The 20094-nt window shown below is 35.9% G+C and overlaps 1 protein-coding gene across 2 annotated transcripts in view; it reads left to right on the forward strand.

Annotated features, from left to right (window-relative positions):
• SMAP1 (small ArfGAP 1) overlaps nucleotides 1-20094 on the forward strand; it is a 97522-nt gene that overhangs the window by 74200 nt on the left and 3228 nt on the right. For both annotated transcript variants that reach the window (XM_026095886.2, XM_064508647.1), the window contains 4 exons: nucleotides 7232-7316; nucleotides 15845-15972; nucleotides 18756-18924; nucleotides 19569-19897. In XM_026095886.2, coding sequence (XP_025951671.1) covers nucleotides 7232-7316; nucleotides 15845-15972; nucleotides 18756-18924; nucleotides 19569-19897 — 711 coding nt within the window. The remainder of the gene's footprint in view (nucleotides 1-7231; nucleotides 7317-15844; nucleotides 15973-18755; nucleotides 18925-19568; nucleotides 19898-20094) is intronic.

Raw genomic sequence — 20094 nt, forward strand, 5'->3', positions numbered from 1 at the left:
ATGCTTTCCTTCGCTGTTACTCTGGTGGCCCAGTGTGCAGAAGTCCTTGCATTCTTTTGCTCTTTTCCAGGAGTAATGGGGACTGGATTTGACCCAGCTGGTTCTTTCCAGTACTGCAACCGGGCCACTGGCACGCCATTGCCGTAGTGAGTAGGGTGTACGCAAATGCTTGCTAGCGTTGCTCAAATGAGTCGTTAGCGTTGTGGAAGTATCTTGTAAATTGGTCTGACTGCAAAAATGATGTTCAGTGGTTAGGCTTAAAAGATGAATGTTGTTTTCTGCTGACAAGCTATTGCACACTTTTCTTAATTTATACTTCAACCATTTTGATTTTTATATGGCTTAATTGTGACATGCTGCTCTTGGTAATTAGTTTGCAAAATATATGGTAGAAACTAGATTTAGTTCTCTTGTCCCTGTCAAAGAAATGTTTTTATTTACTAGAAATGCACTTTAGAGGAGCATATAGGAGAGAATAAATCTATAAAATCAACTCTAATTCTTGATGTGTGACTAGAGTAATTAACAGTGTTATTTACTGGTCTGTTTGGTTTCAAATAATTTAAGCAAGTGTTTCATTTAGATTGAACTGAAATAGTTTCCCTAGTGTTATACTGAGAGCAATGTATTGTAAGAATTTAACAAAATACAATATTGGTTTATATAAAACTAAACTTTTCCTTTTAAATTGAGACCTGTCAGAGACAAATAAATTTTTTTTGTTCTTTTTGGTTGTTTTCTTTCCCCTGGTGACCTATACTGGTATTCTTACAAACCCATTTTTTTACATTAAATTTCAGATAACTTCAGTTAATCTTTCCTTACTTCTTTTGTGCAATAATGGGGAGAAAACAGCAATGTAAAGTAAGTGTAACTTGCAAGTTATAAGTTTACAAGTTAGTTTTTCATGATGGAATGGAAAACTTTTTCATTCCATGTCAATTGGAAAGTTAATATTCTAGAATGATGCTCTTTTGCTCCTGTAAGGACGTAGTCAGAATTTTGGGTTAATACAAATTTTTTAGTAATTTCTCTGCCAAAAACTGATGGACTGAAAAATGTTTTAAAATCATGGAGATGAAATGGTAGGAAAATGGACAAGATTGAAGAGTGATTTTGATTAAATCCTACCAGCTAGCTCTATGAATTACAAGCAGGCTAGCTGGTGCAGCTGCCACTAATGAAGGCATCAGCTCAGTTTGACTCTAAGAAAATTACATTTCATAAAATTATTTAAGTAGGCCCATTCACTTGCTTGTTAAAAAAAAAAATACAGGTGGCTTGACTTTATCCACAGGTGACTGCTTTTTACTGTTGTTAGAACATGAATTGTTTGTGATGGTTTGTTAGCACAAAGCATTAAAGCTGACTAACTTGCAGCATGAAGTTTTATAGAAATTCCACAGCGTATATAGTTCTGTCTGTTAAATCCAGGCCAACTGACTTCCAGGGAAAGTGTGTGGAAATTTAGTGGTTGTCCATACAGTCATGCATGTATTAATGCAGTGTTGTCATAGTGTGTTTTTTATTGTATTGTAGAGATACAGCAGGCAGGATTTAGATGTAGTTTGATTTGGGTGTAAAATTGGGAGTGAATAATCGTTGGATACTATAATGGAAAATTAAAGGAGGGCAGAAGCTTGAAGAGGGAATTGTTTCCATGGTAGCAACTTCATCAATTTTAAGTGCACAACTACTTGCATTTGTCTTATATACTGTTAATAAAACGCAGCCTATACAGGTTATCCATATGATGAGATATTTTGATGACTAATATGCCTTCTAAATACTGAGCCAAAATTCAGGTATTTTATGAAGGAGTAGCATTTGTATTAGTCTCTTGTGTATCACATGGTCTTTTCAGAAGAATAAGAAAAGGAAATCTTGATCAGATAATGGAAGAAAAACTACTCTTGACCTCATTCCATTCTTACCCTTAGTACTTGACTTGCTATACTGTCAGCATGGCGCACCTCTCCGGCTTCTCATAGCAGCTGTTCCTTCTTTGCTGCAGTAGAACTCAAAAAAGCAAACTGTGAAAAATAATCAAGTATGGAGTATGCAGATGGCATATTCCTGCAGAAGATTCTTGCACATAATTGCTGAAGCAATCTTCAGAGCTGCTACTGCAATGATCTCTCATACAGAGCTCTAGGAAAAGGCTACATTAGATACAGGTGATACTGGATGATTACTGATAAAGGAAAGGGCTTATGACTACAGAGACTATCCTGAGACAGTGTTTCTGTGCACTTAATATTACAACAGCCAAGATAGATGAGCTGTTTAGAAATCAGTGCGTGATGCTGAGAATGACTTGCCCACAGACCATGGAAGGCTGCTTTAGCCCCTTCCAATGAGGAAAATTAACAGATTACTGGGTTGCCTGAAAGTATGAAAACCAAAAAGGCAAGACTGAATAAAATATCTGACAATTTCTATGTGCTGTGTTATTTGAGAGAACAAGATACTTAAGTAAAAAGTTGATAACTTTAGGGTAAAAAATAGTGAAGGACTGTTATCCCACCTGGATACCATATCCTGTGATTGCCAAAAATAAGGATGCCCATGTGGATCTGAATGATGAGTAAATGTATCCCCACTACTCTACTGAAGAGGTTTGCCTTATAGGTGATAATACTTGCAAAAGGTTGCAAGTTTAGGTCTTTATTTGGCTCCTTAAGTTGAGACAAGTAGGTAGATCTGCTACTTGAGGGATAACTTAAAGGGGTTATTGGGTCCACCTCCAAACAGAGCCTCAATTTTTCCTAGGGCAGAAAATTCCAAGTAATGCTACATAATAGGCTGATCATGTGGAGGATACAAAAGAACTGACTCCCTAAGAGGATGTTCAAACCCTAGTTTCTTTCAGTGCTATTTACAAATAATCTATTTTTAGTAATCTTGGAATAGTTTAGGGCAGAGGACATTGCTTGGTTTCAGTAGATATTCAAAGGGAGAACAGCCTAAAGTATATAGTGTGGTAGCTGTTAGTGACTGCTGCAAAAACGCAGACATGCAAGTCCTGTATATGACAGATGTTTTGATGCTCTGCTCTTTGAGAGAACAGTGTTTCATAAGGATCTACCAGCACAACAAAGATGGTCTTATATGAGAAGCTGTTACATATGACCTGAAGTAAATATATATAGGATTTGCTTGAAATCATGTACTTTGCTTAAAATTCAAAAACTCCCAAACCAAATATATATTGCTATGTCAACCTAGAAGGTTGTCAGAAATGGTAGCCCCAATAACCTTGAAGGCAAATGCACAGTTATTGTGTAGCAGTCCCCTTCTACTTGACTTCGCTATAGCAGATTTTTAGTGCTATTCTTAATTTATCTAATGCTGCTTAGTTTTCAATTTTTATGCTAGCTTTTCCCAAAGGACTCAACAAAGGTTAATTTGTCTAGTACTAGTGTCAATACTTAAAAATAATTGCTGTGATAGTCAAGCAGACTAGTAATAGAAACTGAGGTGAATCTTAATGCAGCTGGATTCACAAGCAGGTTTGTATCACGGTATGTTACACTGCTACAAAATGCAGTGATTTTTAGATAAAGCACAACACTAAATTAAACATTAAGTTTAAGAAATGTCACTGCCTTCCTATGCAGTGTTTTGCCTGTTGCCCACTTCTCTGCTCACTAAGTGTGGAATATTTAGCTTTAGCATCTCTAAAGATCGCTCTGTATGTAAAGCTTAGTCATGTATGAGTCCTGCTGAAGCAAAATTACTGAAAAGGAATTAAATATCAAATTTCTCCTTATGATTTGGAATAACATTTTCAAGTGGCTGCAGTGTGGCTTCCCCTTTTGTTCTTTTCTGAGAGTTTCGACACCTTATTGTCTGTACCAGAAAGATAAAAGGTTGGGATGGACCTCTGGGGGGCCCCTGGTCCAGCCCCAGAAATGTGCCAGGCGCTGTGTGCTACAGCGTACTTCCATGAGGGGCTGCTTTCCATTGCACCTTCTTCAGGTGGACCACAGTGCAGTCAGGCAATAAAAGATCCATGGGGCTAAAGAGCAAAAAAGAAGGTCTTGCATGGGAAGCATGGGGAAGGAGGTTTATTTATGTATTCTTAAATTAAGAACAGTTGCATGCATGTGGTTGGTTCCAACTCAGCCTAGCAGCACGAGGCTTGCTTAATTTACACCTTAGTGTGGGTGACTTGAGAGAAGCCCCTCTCCATCTTTGAATAACAGCAGAGCTTAGGCACTGAGCCTGTGTGTCTTCTGAATTTGCACAAAACCCTTAATATATGGCCTGCAACACCTTAGCCAGAAATGAAGGCACAATGAATTTTAAAATTGTTTCAAATTTGAGAGGAGGATCAAAAATTGCAGTAACTAGTGCGCATTATGGTCAGAATGAAGGGGAGAAGAAACCAACTTAGTATTGCAGGTAAACTTTAGGGTAAGAGGATGTTGAGAGGAAATATTTTTTGCTCCAGACCATCTGCTGAGTATTGCTTATTATGAACACTGCTGTAAAGGTGAATATTGGTAAATTGTTAGGTGACAAATGGTTTTTTTCTTTTCTCAAACTGAAGTTTTATCGTGTTGGTGAAAACTGTCTAGTCAAAAAGGAGAAGTTGTGACCAGTGCTTTAAGTAGAAAATCTGTCAGAGAAGTGAATATGGTATTAATGTCTAAAAATACTTGCTGTTGTAAAAAGCTTGAAAATAATTTTGCAGTCTTATTAAGTGGAATTAATTTTGAAGTAACCTATTAAAACCTGTTTAGATTTTGGCAATGGGACAGAATAGGGAAGAAATTGCTGGTAAGGAAATACAGTAATTATATAGAAATCCTTGGAAAGTATACCTTAAAGTATCTTATCTTTATTTAAAAAATTAATATTTCTATACCTTATGTTTTCAACCCCTTTCTTATTTAGAGGCTGATGAAACAGAAATATGGCAATACGAAGAATAACTGTTATTGGTCTATTATCTGAAAATATCCTTTTATGTTAAAAAAATTAATTTGTTTGAATTGTAAAAATGCATTTGATAAGTATTGAAAAAATTCATTTGACAAAGCAGAGGACCTAAGTAGACTTTTTACTACATTTTTAGTGTTGGTAATGAGGTTTATTTGCTACAGTAATAAGTACATGACTAAATGGAGAAGAATGCCATTTGAATTCTGTCTTTTTAGTTCTTACTAATGCATGCAAAGCAGTGTTTTGGTTTTTGTGAAAACAAAAGGTTGCACTTTAAAGCTTGGCAGGCTTGGATTAATGTATTTCAAATTCTTGCCTTCAGATAGTCATTGTAAACCTAATTGCAGTAATGAAGAATTTGCACATTTAGTGTAATTCTAACAGGTTTGCTTTTCAATTTCAAGAAGTTGTTCTATGTTCAGAAATGTTAAGCTGTTTAAACAAAAAAGTCAGTGTTAGAAAACCAAGCAACATGTCAGAAATGCTTCTTTTTACAACTTCAGTGACCCAAAGTGTTCCTTATAGCTGTTTAAGAAAGGCCAAACATACAAATTTTTGTGATAAATTATGCATCTTCTCTAAAATACTTGCTGTTAATTGTTTAATGTTCCTAATAATAATTCAAATAAAGAACCCATACTTTTTTCATAATACCAAATGTATTTATGAATTTTTCTCTCTAGTATTGAATAGCATATGAAGTATATATATACTGTTCTTGAAATCGTGCGCTCAAACATGAAAATTTAGTGATTATATATATATGCAGTTGTTTTATGGTATAGAATTGGGAAACCTGATTATCCTTTCCATCCATGGAATATGTTTCCAGCAGGCAGTCTCCCAAACAACCTTGTTCTTGAAAAAAGCACTGTTAGAGTAAATATAAGGATTTTAGGCTAGAATACACAAATATTCCTTTGATAGACTTAAATTGAAGTGAGAGCTAGTTTGGGTGCAAAGATATCTGTTTTATGTAACTACAGAAACCAAGCTTGGTTTATTACGAGTATTTTGAGGAGGTTTTCGATGGAAGATTGCTGAAGTAAGAGGGGCGTCAGTAATACGTCAGGCTTCTGTTCACTTGAGCAGTCTGTGACTGTCCTTAGTTTTCTCACTGCTCCGTATAAGCACTAAGCTCATTACTCTTTATCCCTCGTTTGCAGGAGAGGAAAGTAAAGGATTATGTATAGAAGGAAAGCTTATACCCATGCACTGAAGCACGTTACACAACTACAACATTCTCTAATGCTAAATACTACTTATTAAGGTTTAATGGTTTAGTGACTTTGCCAGGCTGGGCGACTCTGTCCGAGCCGTGTTACGGCTGTGCTAAAGGGGGGGCCGAAACAGGCTCTTGTGGTTCCAGCCCGGGTCCCAGCCCCGCAGGGCTCTGCTGCTCCCGCGGCTCGGTAACCGGCACTAGGTAACGGCTCTACTCACTGATCAGCCCATGCGCTTCAGCTAGGTGTGTTTTTGTGGTAACAATGGAGTAAATGCATATAAGAGAATACATTTGTAATGTCACTGCTTTAAAGCAGTTTGTACTCATTTAAAAACTTGAGGCTTTGATGGGTTATGGTGATCAGCCTGAGGTTGCTGTGAGAAAAAGAACTATGTTTATAGTTACAAAAAGTCATTGTCATAATCAGATTTCATGTTGATCCCATCTTACCTTTTGAAATCTCTAGACAAGAAAAGACTGGAAACTCCCTTTTCCGAAGGAGAGAAGTCCTGTTATTTGCCTTAGATTTACAAAGAAAGGCCATGAGCACGGATTTTGTCCATCCGTGCACAGTATCTATGAAGTTTGCAGTTTCTGCAGATAGTCTTTTCAGGAATGCTAAATAGTAGCAATAATCTGTTTCTATTTTTTTAATTTAAGCTTTTAAAAACTTTTAACTTTTTTTCTCTTTAAAGCAGCAGAATTGTGAGCTTGAATGCTGAAATTAGTTGAAAGCTCAGATTACAGGCAGCCTTTTACCTGAAGCATGATATGCAGTGATCCAGTTTAATATTTCAATTTATTTTTAACTTAGACTGGAAATTACATTTATTTTAAAATTGATTATACAAATTTTACTATATTGTGTCTTGACCCTTCTGACCATATCTGCAACTTATCTCATTACAAATCCATTTATGATACACAAATACAGCAAAGGGCTTTTATTTTTGACACTGGGCAGAGGCTTTAACGGGAATATTTTTTAAGTACTGTATGTCTTTCAGAAAGATTACTTGCCATCGTGTTGTTTTTTTTTCTTTTTCCCCTTCAAAGCCACAGAAGAAAGAGGATCAGCAATTAGAAGTTAAAGCAAGTCCAAAAAAGTCATCAGAACCCACTATTGATCTGTTAGGACTCGGTAAGCAATAAATCATTCTCTGTTTTTCAATCAAACACAAATTCATTATTTTGTATATTAATAAATGTTTTATTTTCTTTATGCTTGCTGATATTGTTGGCTGAGCTTGAAAACCATAAGACCGAGTCTATGAAGTTGAAACTGTAAAGGAAAGTACGATGGGGATCTGTGTCTGTCAATACTTGTGCTGTGCTAAGGAGAGTAACGAGCTCCTGCAGGAAGGGGAATTTATCAAAGTGATCTGCAAAAGGCTTGTGGCCTGCGGGATTTCAGTGTTTATGGTACAACTATATTTTTAAATGAAATGCTGGGGTCATCTGAATTGTATTTCTGTAAAACGTTCTTTCATAAAATCCCTACACTAAAAGAACAGGAACGTGTCTGTCGACAGCAGCTAACTACTATCTTATAAAACGTAACATATTGGGCTTTTTAGTGTGAACTGACTGACAACCATTTGTTTTTATCTAATATACTTTTTGTTTTCTTCACTGAGAGGTAACAGTGTATTTGTCCTGTAAATAAGTAGTTTTGGACTGAAATCATTTAACTTAAATTGTCTGCCTATACTATTATATTCTTTAAGCTTTTTCTCTGCTTCTTAAAGGCCATATTTGTAAAATTCGTGTTTCATTTCTCTCATATTACTATAATACACTATAAATGTGTGTTCCCATTGAACCGTATATAAAAACTTACAATGGATCTAGGAAAAGGAAATATTACAGTAACTTTAATCTCTTTTATTGTTCAGTGTTAGGAAAACTTTCTGAGAATTGTGCATGGATATTAGAGTATTCAGTTTATATCTTTATATCAATATACTGGTTATTCTTAAATTCCCACTTTTTTTAGAGGATATTGGAGGAAGCTTTTAACATGATGCAGATGAAAAGAATAATTACAAACTTGAATTTGTAGAAAACTTTTTTAACTTTTGGCTTTAGGTAAAGTATGAATAATGTTGCAGCAAAGCAAAAACCATTTTCTGTGTTTTTAGAATTCACGCTGACATTTAAAATACAGGCTTTTTCTCTTTGGATATAGAGGCACTGTAAAATACTTCCTTTTTTGTACTGTTTATGTATATGTGTAGTCTGCATCCCATCCCAACTAATCTGCTGCAATGGGCAGGCAAATCTGAATTAACACAGCAGAAATTAGGCTACGGATGTAGAATGAACCTATTTTAAAAAAAATAATTCAGACTTCATGGAAAACTGGTCCTCCTTTATTTTCCTTTACCAGCCCAGCAATCTAATTAAAAAATAAAATGTAATCACTGCATGCTTCTGAAATTGTCAGACTTCTTTATCCTTTTAGGCATGATTTGAAAAGGATCTTGGTAATATATCATTTTATGATATGATAATGAACTCAGACTGCATAGGCTAACATATTTTATATGAAATAGAGTATTGAAATTGGTGTTCAACAACTGTGCTTTTTCAATTGAAAAAAAAGCATTGTGAGATATAGAAAGGGAGGAGTTTAATTTGTATTGTAGCAAAGCATGATTTTAGAGGAAGGAGGGTTTAAAGATCTTCTAAATTGAAATGCAGTGCAGTAAGCTGGTATCAGTTGGGGTCCATTGAGCTGCAGAAGAGAAGTATATCGATGACGGCATGTTTAATTTGGAGAGTTTTCTAAGGAATTCCTGCAGTAGACTACTTGTTCTTAATTTATTGATTCAAATAGTATTAAAAGGAAGACCACTTCAATCCAATATATTCATCATATCAAACAATATTAAAATGGATATGATTGTACAGCTTGTTCTTCACATTGAGTGGACACATTGCTAATGGTGATGATTCATTCCCTCAGGACTTGATTTCTGCAAGTGAAGCCCAGGAGCAGTTTTTACTGGGGCAAATTGGAATTGCTTGTTGTAGCAGATGAAGTAATTTTAATGGGTTGTAATTCATGCTAGAAGAATTTTGGCTTTCAAACCAACCTAACCTGTTGCAAGGTGTGGTTGGTTGGTGCGTGGAGTTTATTTTGTTTTGTTGTTGTTTTTTCATAAACCTCAATCCTAGCTTTGGGTGCGAGGTAAACCTCCGAGTTCTTGCTGTTTTTGTCTCACCTGGATTTTTTCACAGCACTTTTTCCTTATTTTGACAGGAGTTTGCTGTTAATAGGACCTGCACTTAGAAAACTAGTAGCAGTTGTAGCTAAAAAAAGGTAGTTTTCTAAAAACAAATTGGCTTTTCTCTTTCTTTACCGAAGGTGAAGTTCTTAAGCTAATATGCCTAGGCAAATAGTGTCTTTAAATCCTGTAATAGCAGAAGAGGCATGATATCCTTGGTGCCTGTATCATCCTGTTTATGATTCTTCTGAGCCTTCTTAAATGGATTCGTGTGGTTCCTTTGAGTCCCTGTTCAAGGGAATTTATTGTTAAGATAGTACTTGGATATTGTTTTCTTAGCTGAACTAATTTCCCTGGATAATTTCCCTGTTTGATTCTTGATGACCTGTCTATGTAAACACTCATGGCTTCTGGCCTCTTGTTGGAAGAGCACATTTTAATTCAGTAATCCACCCACTTTGAAAGGTGGGAAAACTGAATGTGCAAGTTAAATATTCTTATGTTCTTACCGTGTAACCCCAAATTCCTTCTCTCGCTTCCCAGGCTATGAGAAATCACAGCCTATTTCTGTAGTCTGAAACCAAAACGGCTTTTTTAATGATCCCTACAATTAGTTGGATCTTGACCACACTAAAAAAAAGTGTCCTATAGAAAATGTGGGATTAACACATGCAGTTAATGCTCAAATCTTTAATTTTTAATGGGGAATTACAGGCAACACTTCTCAGTTTCAATGTCACAGCACGTAAACCAAAGTTCTTCAGTACTTGCGTCATTGTCACTGCTGTCTATTCATTTTGGTGTTAATCTTGCATCCTGTGTTGCTTGATATTTGGGGGTTTTCTCTTACAGGTTGGATGTCTCCACTTATGCCAGATTGATGCAAATAAAGGTTTATTAAAATATTTGTAAAAATAGTTTGATAGCTGATGGGAATGTATCTTTTCTTAGAAAATTACATGGACATTTTTGCATTGTTTGTCAAGAAATGTTGCTTAAGTTATTTCAGCATTACATGAATACAGAAAAAAAGATAGTTAATATTTTTTAAATGTATTACCTTACTGAAATATCAGAAAAGGGGAAAAATAAATTTCATGTGTTCTGCATCCTTTACCATATTCAAATGTGCCATTGATAAACCAGGTAATTGCACATTTTGAAATAATCATTGTAGTGAATTATAGTGAATGACCAGGAGAAAAGACTGAGAATTTATTATGCTGTTTTGCTCCATGTTTATTTTAAGAAACTCTTGGTTATACCGTAAGTAAATTATTGTGTGAGGGGGGAAGAAGCTTTAATACAATAAAGTCGGGTATGGGCACGTTGTAGAGGTGAAAGGGAAGCTATGGTTAAATGAATGTGAGGGTGTGGGACATTCATCTGGCATGGTTGGAGGTGAAGTATGGTGTGCTAAAAGCTGGGCTTATTCTGAGAAGGAATAGCAAGTTTTGAGAGCTAAATCATAGTATGAAATGTAGCTGAATGGTGCATATCTGAGCAATGTACTTTTGTCAGTACTATCTGGTAAGTACTAAAGCAGCAGCGCTGGTCTTCTGTTGGAAAGCTGCATTTATGAAATAAATGTACAGATGTATAAATATTGTGTATGTGTGTATAGATATAATAGATACTTAATAAAGTTTATAGTAATGCTGCTTTGTTAAGGTTATGCTTAAATAAGCAATATATCTACCCACAAGGAAAATAGCTGCAACCATTTGAAGCATAAAGCATTGTCAGCTCTCTGGCTTTCCAAATTTTATTTTGAAAGTATTGTCTAGAAACAGACTTCCTATGAATGCTTTGTGGCTTCCTGTAAAGGCTTTAGTAATGCCATAAATAATTCCAAAAACATTTGGAATGAACTGTATTTCTATCTTTGTCTCAAGTTGTATTTAATATATGCAACTCTTCCTCTTGTTCTAGTAATTTAGTGTAATGGATGATCATATACACCCAATTCAAGATCATATTCTCTCCCCTTTTTTGCAAGCCCCAGTATGGCTTTAATAAATGTGTATACATAAAAAATATATGGCAGATTAGTAACAAATTTTGTATAAATAGTTTGCCCCATAGAAAATATGGATTTCGGAAATGTAATGCAAAGTTTCAGAATACATGTTTTTCGTTACCATTTCCCTTTCTTGCTGGTCCTTTGAAACTCTCCCGTAGGTCATTCTTACTGATGGCACAGATAAATATAGCAAGTATCAATGCTGTATGTGAAAGCTTTCGTAATAAAAGGCAATACTGAAGTAGCAATTGTAATATACTAAGAAAATATATACAGAGAAAAAAACTAGAAATGTAACCTTGACAAGCACCCTTCCCTCACTAATTGTATACTGGTGAATAGCTTCTGTTCCTACTAACAAATTTGTGTAAGACTTCCTAACCTGAAAACAGAAGCAGCATCTGTTGTTGCAGAATATGGCAGTCAAATGTGATCTGTTGTATTGTCATAAAAGTGAAAAGTGAAAGAAGAGCAGATGGATCTCTTGGTCTGATATCTAATAAATACCTGTTTCAGGACCACAGCTTAGGAACAACAGTGAAAAACATAAATAACATCTGTTTATTTTCCACATTACCTTCTCTCACCGAGCGTGAAAGCTGTGCCTTGCGCGTGCCCTCGTTGCACTGGTGCTGCCACATCTCATGCTTCATTCTCAGCTACCGATGCATTTTCTGGGAAAGCGATGGAAGTGCTGCTGATTAAAAGGAAGTTGTTTCACAGTAATTTGGCAAGGGTCCCTTTAGTAAGACATTTCTTGCTTAAAACTGTAGATTTCTCAATGTATTTAGAAAGGCTGATGTAACTTCATTTGGTCTTTTTAGGAAACGGGTAAAATCAGTCATGTTTCCTTGTATCAGAAACAGCACCTCTTCTTATCAGCTGTTAATGATAGGAAGCAAAATTGTTTGAACAGTGATGTGCTCAGACTAACTTAGAGCTCTGCTGGAGCATCTTTCTTAGACTACAGCAGTACTTTAAAATGAAGAGGGACACCAGGAAGTGCTTTGTAATCAATGAGCTAGCATGTTGAAGTCAAAAATGATCCATAATCTCCATAAACATGTGTGAAATATTATTTTGAAATACAACTTTGTGTATGTGTGCATGTGTATATTTAAATGAATACATTAATATTGCAACAAGTAATAAAAGGAAGTGAAAATACTGTTAGCTTTCTTCCATATTCTGAATTTGAGCTTTTCTGGCATCTTTTAGTTTCATATTGGGGGAAGAATGCTTTAAGAGTGATGTTTTAATAGATATAAATATTACAACCATTACTTTTTTGAGGAAGTAAGAAAGACAGGGTCTCCTATAAATATTATTCATACAAATTTAAAATTTGTGGTGTAAACAGTAATTCAAATGGCTGGTTTCTGCACCTATAAGCTAAAAATAATTTTTCCCTGGCTGTAAAATTCAGTAAGATATCAAAAGTATGTACGTTACCAAATGAAACTCTTACAGAACACCTATAGCTGGTGTCAGAAGGCTTTAGATCAATCTAGCAAAAACCTGGGTTTTCATAGTACTCATTTATAAGCAGCATATTAAATACTTAAAGTGTTATGTTCTTGAAGAATGTAGATGTGTTTTTATATAAACATTCTAAATATGTGAAATGTTTGTTTTACCAATAATTACACTTAAAGTTTCAGTCCTACATATTAAACTTTTTTACATTCAGGGAAACTGAACCACTTTGGAATATGAGATGAGGTTTTGGGGGTTTTTTGTTTGTTTTAAATACAAGTCCATCACTGAGAAAATGAGAACACTAAATTATTAATTACAGATAATCACTTTGCATGAAAATTATGCACTAGTTGTTCCTATATTTATCTGAAAAAGTGAACCTTTTGGGAGATGTTTTTGGAACTGTCTGTTGCAGAATGACCTGAAATGAATAGGGTGCTTTGAAAGGCCAGAAGCTTGTTACTTAGCTCTCCAATATATTTATTTACAAAAGTTTTCTTAAAGCACTGTCCTGGCTGGAATGGTGGAAAAGCCACTTCAAGCCGGTTGTATTCGTGCAAGTCACTCACAGTTTGCTTACCACAGAGGCTCTAATGTTTTCAAGCCATTCCCATGACCATTTTGCCTTTGTGGAGTTCTCAAGTCTGTCTTACTCCCTGCAGACAGCATGGTCATCCTCACAACCTTTGGGTGATTTGGGACATAAATACACTTGCTGAGTAGCATTTTCTAGGAACTGAGCCTCACTTCTGTCCTTCTCATCTCCTTGCCCTCAAGGTATTTTGGCCCGTGTTGGCTCTGCATACCAGTTGGCAGCACGCACAATTTTGTCTAGATTTACCACTGATGTGAAATGGATTTGAGAATTACCAAATACTTAATATTCCTATTTGATATTAAAAATAAAGTACAAAGTCATTTTGTGTATCTGAAGTAGTCACAGAAGCAAGCACGTAGCTCTGAAGTAATTACACGTTGGCACCCTTTGCTCTTGGTTGTTTCATAATTCCCTGTATGAAAAAAAGTGCAATAAATGCTTTAGAAACATCCCATGGATTTTACGTGTGCTGAAGTCAGACAGTTCAAAGATATGGGTTCCTTAGCAGCTATAATTGTGCCACATTTCCTATACAGAGTAAGACAGAGAGGTTAGCATCTCTACAGTAAGAGAAAATTCAGTTATGCCTGCAGGCTGGTAACTTACAACTTTTAAGACTTGTGTGTCAAGTTTCAAATACATAGCAAACATTTTAACAGTGTTTATCTTTAAAAATAAATATAGAAGTAAGTGCTTTCATGCAAGGCAGGCAAGTGTGGGTCGCCTTCCATGGGGAGGCAGACTGGAGCGAGAAGGCATCGCTGGGTGGTGATCTTTCAAGCGGGTTGCTTCAGAATGGCAGGCCCTCTCGTATGAGTTAGCAGCTGGAAACCATGCCCGGTCATCTGTTAGTGTTTCTTCTGTCAAGCAATTTCCAGCCTGATAAGTGGCCAATGATACTTTGAGGTTTCTTACTGTTTCTGCTTTCTGCCATTTTGTGCCAGCATCTTCAGCTGCTGGGAAGTGTAGTCTCTAGCTGGCAGGACTGCAGTGAGTTTGTACGTGACAGAATAAAATGATAAAAAATGATAATATTCTACATGTAAGGTGACAAAGGCTGCTGGAGGCTGCCAGTTATTTGTGTTCATAAATAAAGTAGGGGAGAGCAAAGGGAGATGTTATTTGTAAGGAATAAACTTACTCAAGTTGTATAATTTTAAATAAGCATTGGATGCTTCCTATGATTTGATTTTAATTAATATTGTGTCTCACCAGTGCTCTTTACTTCTCTGTACTTAGAGCTCTAGAAAACATTAATATACAGAAACCTCACATCTGCCATCTGCCTTATACGCGTCTCTGTGTAGTAAGGCATATGTTTCCTGTTATCTCTAATATACATTAATTATTTTTGGATGTCCTTGATGCTTTTAAAAGTTTTAAAGTGGTGATCTGTATTCTCTTTTAAAATTTGGAATATATTAGAATGTTGGTTTCTAATTGTGTGTTGGAACTTGATGCTGGATATATTCGAAGTTAGCTACCTTTGTGTGGTTGTGTGATGTAAGAAAAAAAATCCCCCAGTTAGGATGATAGATGAGTTAAAATTTGATTTACAGAAACTAACACTTATGCTGAATAATGAAATACAGATAATATGGATACAACATATGAAACTGAGAGAAGGAATTTTTTTCTTTAAATATGTTAAAGAATTAAGTAAATTGTTTTAAAATTGTTTTAAAGTACTAGCAGTGCTTTAGCACTGAATAAAATTCAGTGTACTGTATTTCAGTGATTTCTAGATTACTAATCCTCCAGTAATATGTAAACGACCATGCCACTTGGTATGACTCTCTTTGGGTTGGAGAGACAGTTTTGATTTAATTCAGCCAAAGAAACTTGACATTTGCAGTGAGTTTTGGATACTTCAAAAAGTAACTTTTTATTTTGCCTAAAAAAGCTTTCTTAATTTTGCTGTTAACACTATGCAACCATCATAATGTTCAGCAGAATCTGGACTCAACTTTATTTGTCAAGCTCTGTGTAGTACCAACTCACTTCTGATGAACTTAAGAATTGGCTAATAAATTTTACTCATTCTACTTTTTCTTGGACAGCTTAAAACGAAATAAAAATGAGCACTTGTTACCCTGCTCATCAAACACGTTTTGTAGTATTTTGTCTCTACGTCTTACTGAATATTTTCTTGCAATTCTACTTAAAGCCATAATCCTTCAGCCCCTTTTCTTGTCCTAAACGTATTCATTTTCACCTCGATCACTAAATGTATTCGTGCATTCAAATGGTTACGAGTGATGGGCATCTTTAAGTATTCTCAACCTGTTAAAACACTTAACAGTTTTCAATTTAAAATGTGAATCCATTGTCTTTTTAAGATGGTCCAGCTGAAGCATCTGTTACAAATGGAGGCACTACTACTGTTACAGCTTTGAATGATGACCTGGATATCTTCGGTCCAATGATCTCTAATCCGTTACCAGTGGCTGCTGTATCTCCTGCTCAGGTAAATTTTGTACACGCACGCACGTCTGTGTGTGTGTATATTTGTATATACACACATATGCATAAATATATGTACGTGTGCACACCCTTACATAGACACACGTACATGCTTTCCTTCAAGAAATTGTTCATGTGGAGATTCACGCAGAAGGAGTGCATACTTCTGACCACTCAGGGCTGGAGACTTGTTTTTAGCTGTAATGGCTACATTTTTCTCACCTCTTGCAGGTTCCCTGCTGCTTGGATATTAGCATTAGGAGACAGCCTTCTGATTTTCCTTAATTATCTGGTTAAATTGGAACCTGTCTTACCCTGTTGATGATAGTCGTATTTTCTTTTAATTTGTACTCTTCATTTTTGTTCTCTTTTTAATAGGTAATGCTGAATTTATTTTTTACTTCCTGTCCCCAGGTTATTGGGCTTTAAGTCAAACTGTTGAAGGACCTTTTATCGCTTTGTAATGCGGGTATTTATGAAAGGCAGTACCTTTCAGTATGTTTTGTGTTACCTTCTATTTTGTAGCTGATCATCACTTGAGGATGTGCTTGTTCAGTGCCTTTGGCTCTTTCAGAATCTTCCAAAAATGAACTGAATGAACAGACATTAAATGAACATTTAATCTCATGACATAATCATAGTAGAAACTGACCAGTCCCCAGGTCCTGAGCTCTCCCTTCTCTTCTGTATATGAATGCGGTGATTTCTTTTTATTTTGCTAAAGCACCTCTAGGTGAGAGTTTCACAGATCTGGAGGCACTCTGTACTGTGGTTCATCTCAGCTAAGAGTTTCTCTCTGATATTTCCACTACTCGAATGCATTTCTACAGTCTACTGAGCATGTCTGTTATACAGAGGTTGTCTTATGCTGACATGATAAGACGACCATACGACCATGGGTGCACATATGATAAAAACAAATGCTGCTATTTAGCGTGGGCTTTTACCTGGGTATATTTCCAAGTCTGTCTCTGGCATTGTCAAAGACTGGCTATGCCACCCTAACAAATAATCGTGTCAAATTGAGAACGCTCCTGCTACCTGTCATAACACTTTTTGATTTTGCTTTGCAATCAGAAATTTGTGTCAGTAATAAGCTTGAGGCGGTAGTTTTATTAATATGTACAGAAGGAAGTTGCTAGCTTACACACTGGCCAGAGAGGTTTCACATGAGGTGAAAACAATTTCTGGTCTTCTCCAACCTGCCTATTTGTAGTGCCAGCATCCTACCTTTTGTTGTTTGCTAAGGTCTAATGACTTTGTTCTGAATTGAATATTGTATAAATAAAGGGTTTTCAACTGCCACAGAGTTCTTGCTCTCTTTCCCTTCCACTTCCACAGTAGTTTTAGATATTCTCCTGAGCTAGCAACCATCTGAATTCTGCAGTTGTTTCTCGTGATAGTTTCTAATTTAGTTGGTAGCACAATTATTTTTGTAATTTTGTAATTTTTGTAATTATTTTTCCCACTACTTTATTCTATGGGTTTTATCACTTCAGCAATCAGATCTGTTTTTTCTGAAACTGTACATGGGATATTTGTATTACAATGCTCATAGAATCCAGTGTGAATAAAGTGGAGCTTTCAAGGCCTGGTCAGCAGCCTGCCAGTAAAAATCGGGAAGGTTCCCAAAGTCGCTGCTTTAGGCAGGAATGTAGGTGTGTTATAGTATCTGCTTGTTTTGTGGTGGCTTCTTGTCTACTCCATAAATGTTGGTATGGGATAAAAGTAAACCGATGGACCTGACTGCAGATCCAGTCCCTTTATTGCCGTAGTACAAATAGTTATTTTCTTTGCTTAAAAGGGCTGAAAGTTGAATGTGCTCTGGTCTTAGGCAGATGTATGCTAAACATTTGGAGATCATTTAGGCAGACTAAAATACGACCGTAACTTAAGTATGTGTTGTAATCCTGGCTCTTTGTTAACGCATGTAGAGTTGATTTGCATTGGAAGTTCCACCGGTAACAGAACAAGCTGTGTATTTTAAGAAATAGAACATGAACACAGTGTACTGCCTGCTCACCTAAGCAAGCTCCCATATGGAATTGTATGTGTATTAGTAGCAAAATAATTTAATGGAAAGATACTTGGATATATTTTGTTTACAAAATGCTTGTTATAAGGGCAATAAAAAGCCTGACAGCTTGAGTGTATCTTAGTTTTTCAGTGCTGGACTGCAGTAAATTTTAGATAATTATGCTTTCCCAGTAAATCAAACATGGTTAGACAATCGTAAGGCAATTATAAATAATGTATTTCAGAAACTATGTTAAATAGATCAACCAAAACTTTACTTTTGCCTTTTCTCTGAAAATACTGTTGTCTTAGCTGAAGTAGTATATTCCAAAACACTGAATCTTTTGTTTTAGCTCCTCTAATTTATTCCCTCTATGAGAGGATTAATGAGATGTGAATTATAATCTCCTTATTGGTTTCCCAATTATTTTTCATAATCTAACTACAGCTCATGATTTATGCTGCCCACTGATGAAAAATGTAGGCACAAGAACAACTGAATAACCTGTACATATAAGCACTGGAAGTGTGGTCAGGGGTTTGGTTTTGCTTGTTTCATGGCCTCATTCTGATCTTCTTTCCAGAACATATGTGTTGGATTTTTGGCTTTGGTGATACTACATCTTTTAAAACACTTATTTACTTTAAGCTGAGTCTGATAACTAAACTGCTTTTAATTTAGTTCAGGAATGAGAATGTGCAGTAAATATTTAATATAACATGACTTCTGCTGGTTTCACTCAGTAGTCTGTCTTGACCTTAATTTCCCAGAGCACTTCTGCTAAACCAACAGCTGCCACCTTATCTGCTGCGTCGGGGGATCTTGATCTATTCACTGAGCAAACAACAAAATCAGAAGAGTCAGCAAAGAAACAACTCTCCAAAGACTCCATCTTATCACTGTATGGCACAGGAACTATGCAGCAGCAAAATGCTCCAGGTAGATAATCTTTTTAATACATCTAATATCCTATTTTAAGCTTTATTTACAATATGGTTGTTATTTCCTAATAGCGTAAAACTATGCATGGTTACTCTTTTACATATATTCAAATGAACTTTATTTCAACCACTTGTAAAAAAAAAATGAGGAAATTAATGAAACATAATACTAAAGCTACAGAAAAACCAGTATGTGATTTTAATTTATTTACAGTTGTTCCAATTATCAAACACACAATTTACTGAAAATACTTGTGAATTCAACTTCTGCTGTCAAATTCATTGCTTAGCATGTGAGTCTCCTCTGTGTAAACAGCAGGCTGCCAGAATACTACAGAGCTGTCACGTTTTGATCTTAGCTATGTTGGTATAAAACCAGAGACTTCCAGTAGTATGATTAAAAGATTCTGGTTTGCCAAAAGATTTGTCAGATTCTTTTTGGTAGTTAACCTACGATAAGTGAGTCTCTTTCCTTTGAGAGATTTTAAGCAATTTCTTAGTTTTGCCAGATACTAAATTGGCCCTGATGGATATAACTGGACAAAATTATGCTTTAGAATTGTTTTGGTATACTTCAAACTTAAGGGGATGGGGGAGAATATCACAAAACACTTTTTCTGTCATCTTCCTCTTCTGATACAGGTATGTTCATGGGATCGTCTTCTATACCATTTACCACACAGCAATCAACTCATTTTCAAGGTTTTCCAGCCATGGGAGTTCCTGTGCCTGCAGCAACTGGAATGATGGGAAGCCTGATGGGACAATCGCTGCCAGTCATGGGACAGAGCACAGGTGTGATGGTAGGAATGGGAATGCCCAATGGATTTACTGGTACTACACAAACTGGTGTGATGGGACTTCCTCAAAATGTCGTTGGACCTCAAGGAGGAATGGTGGGACAAATGGTCACGCCACAAAATAAGTACGGATTGCAACAAAATCAGCAACCTCAATGGAATCTCTCTCAGGTAAAGACTTCTTATTTTCAAATAAAAATGCTTTAAAAAACATGCTACTTTTCAAATACTAAATGTTTAGTTGTAAGAAGAAAGTTGCAGTGGGGTTTAGTTACAGACTGTGGACTATGAATTGTTCAGATACACGGGGGAAAAAAAGAAACAGTGAAGAGTTTAAATTAAAGATAATGGATATATAAGCACGGAAT

The sequence above is a fragment of the Dromaius novaehollandiae genome, chromosome 3 (assembly GCF_036370855.1).
Source record: "Dromaius novaehollandiae isolate bDroNov1 chromosome 3, bDroNov1.hap1, whole genome shotgun sequence".
In the NCBI taxonomy this organism is placed as follows: Eukaryota; Metazoa; Chordata; class Aves; order Casuariiformes; family Dromaiidae; genus Dromaius; species Dromaius novaehollandiae.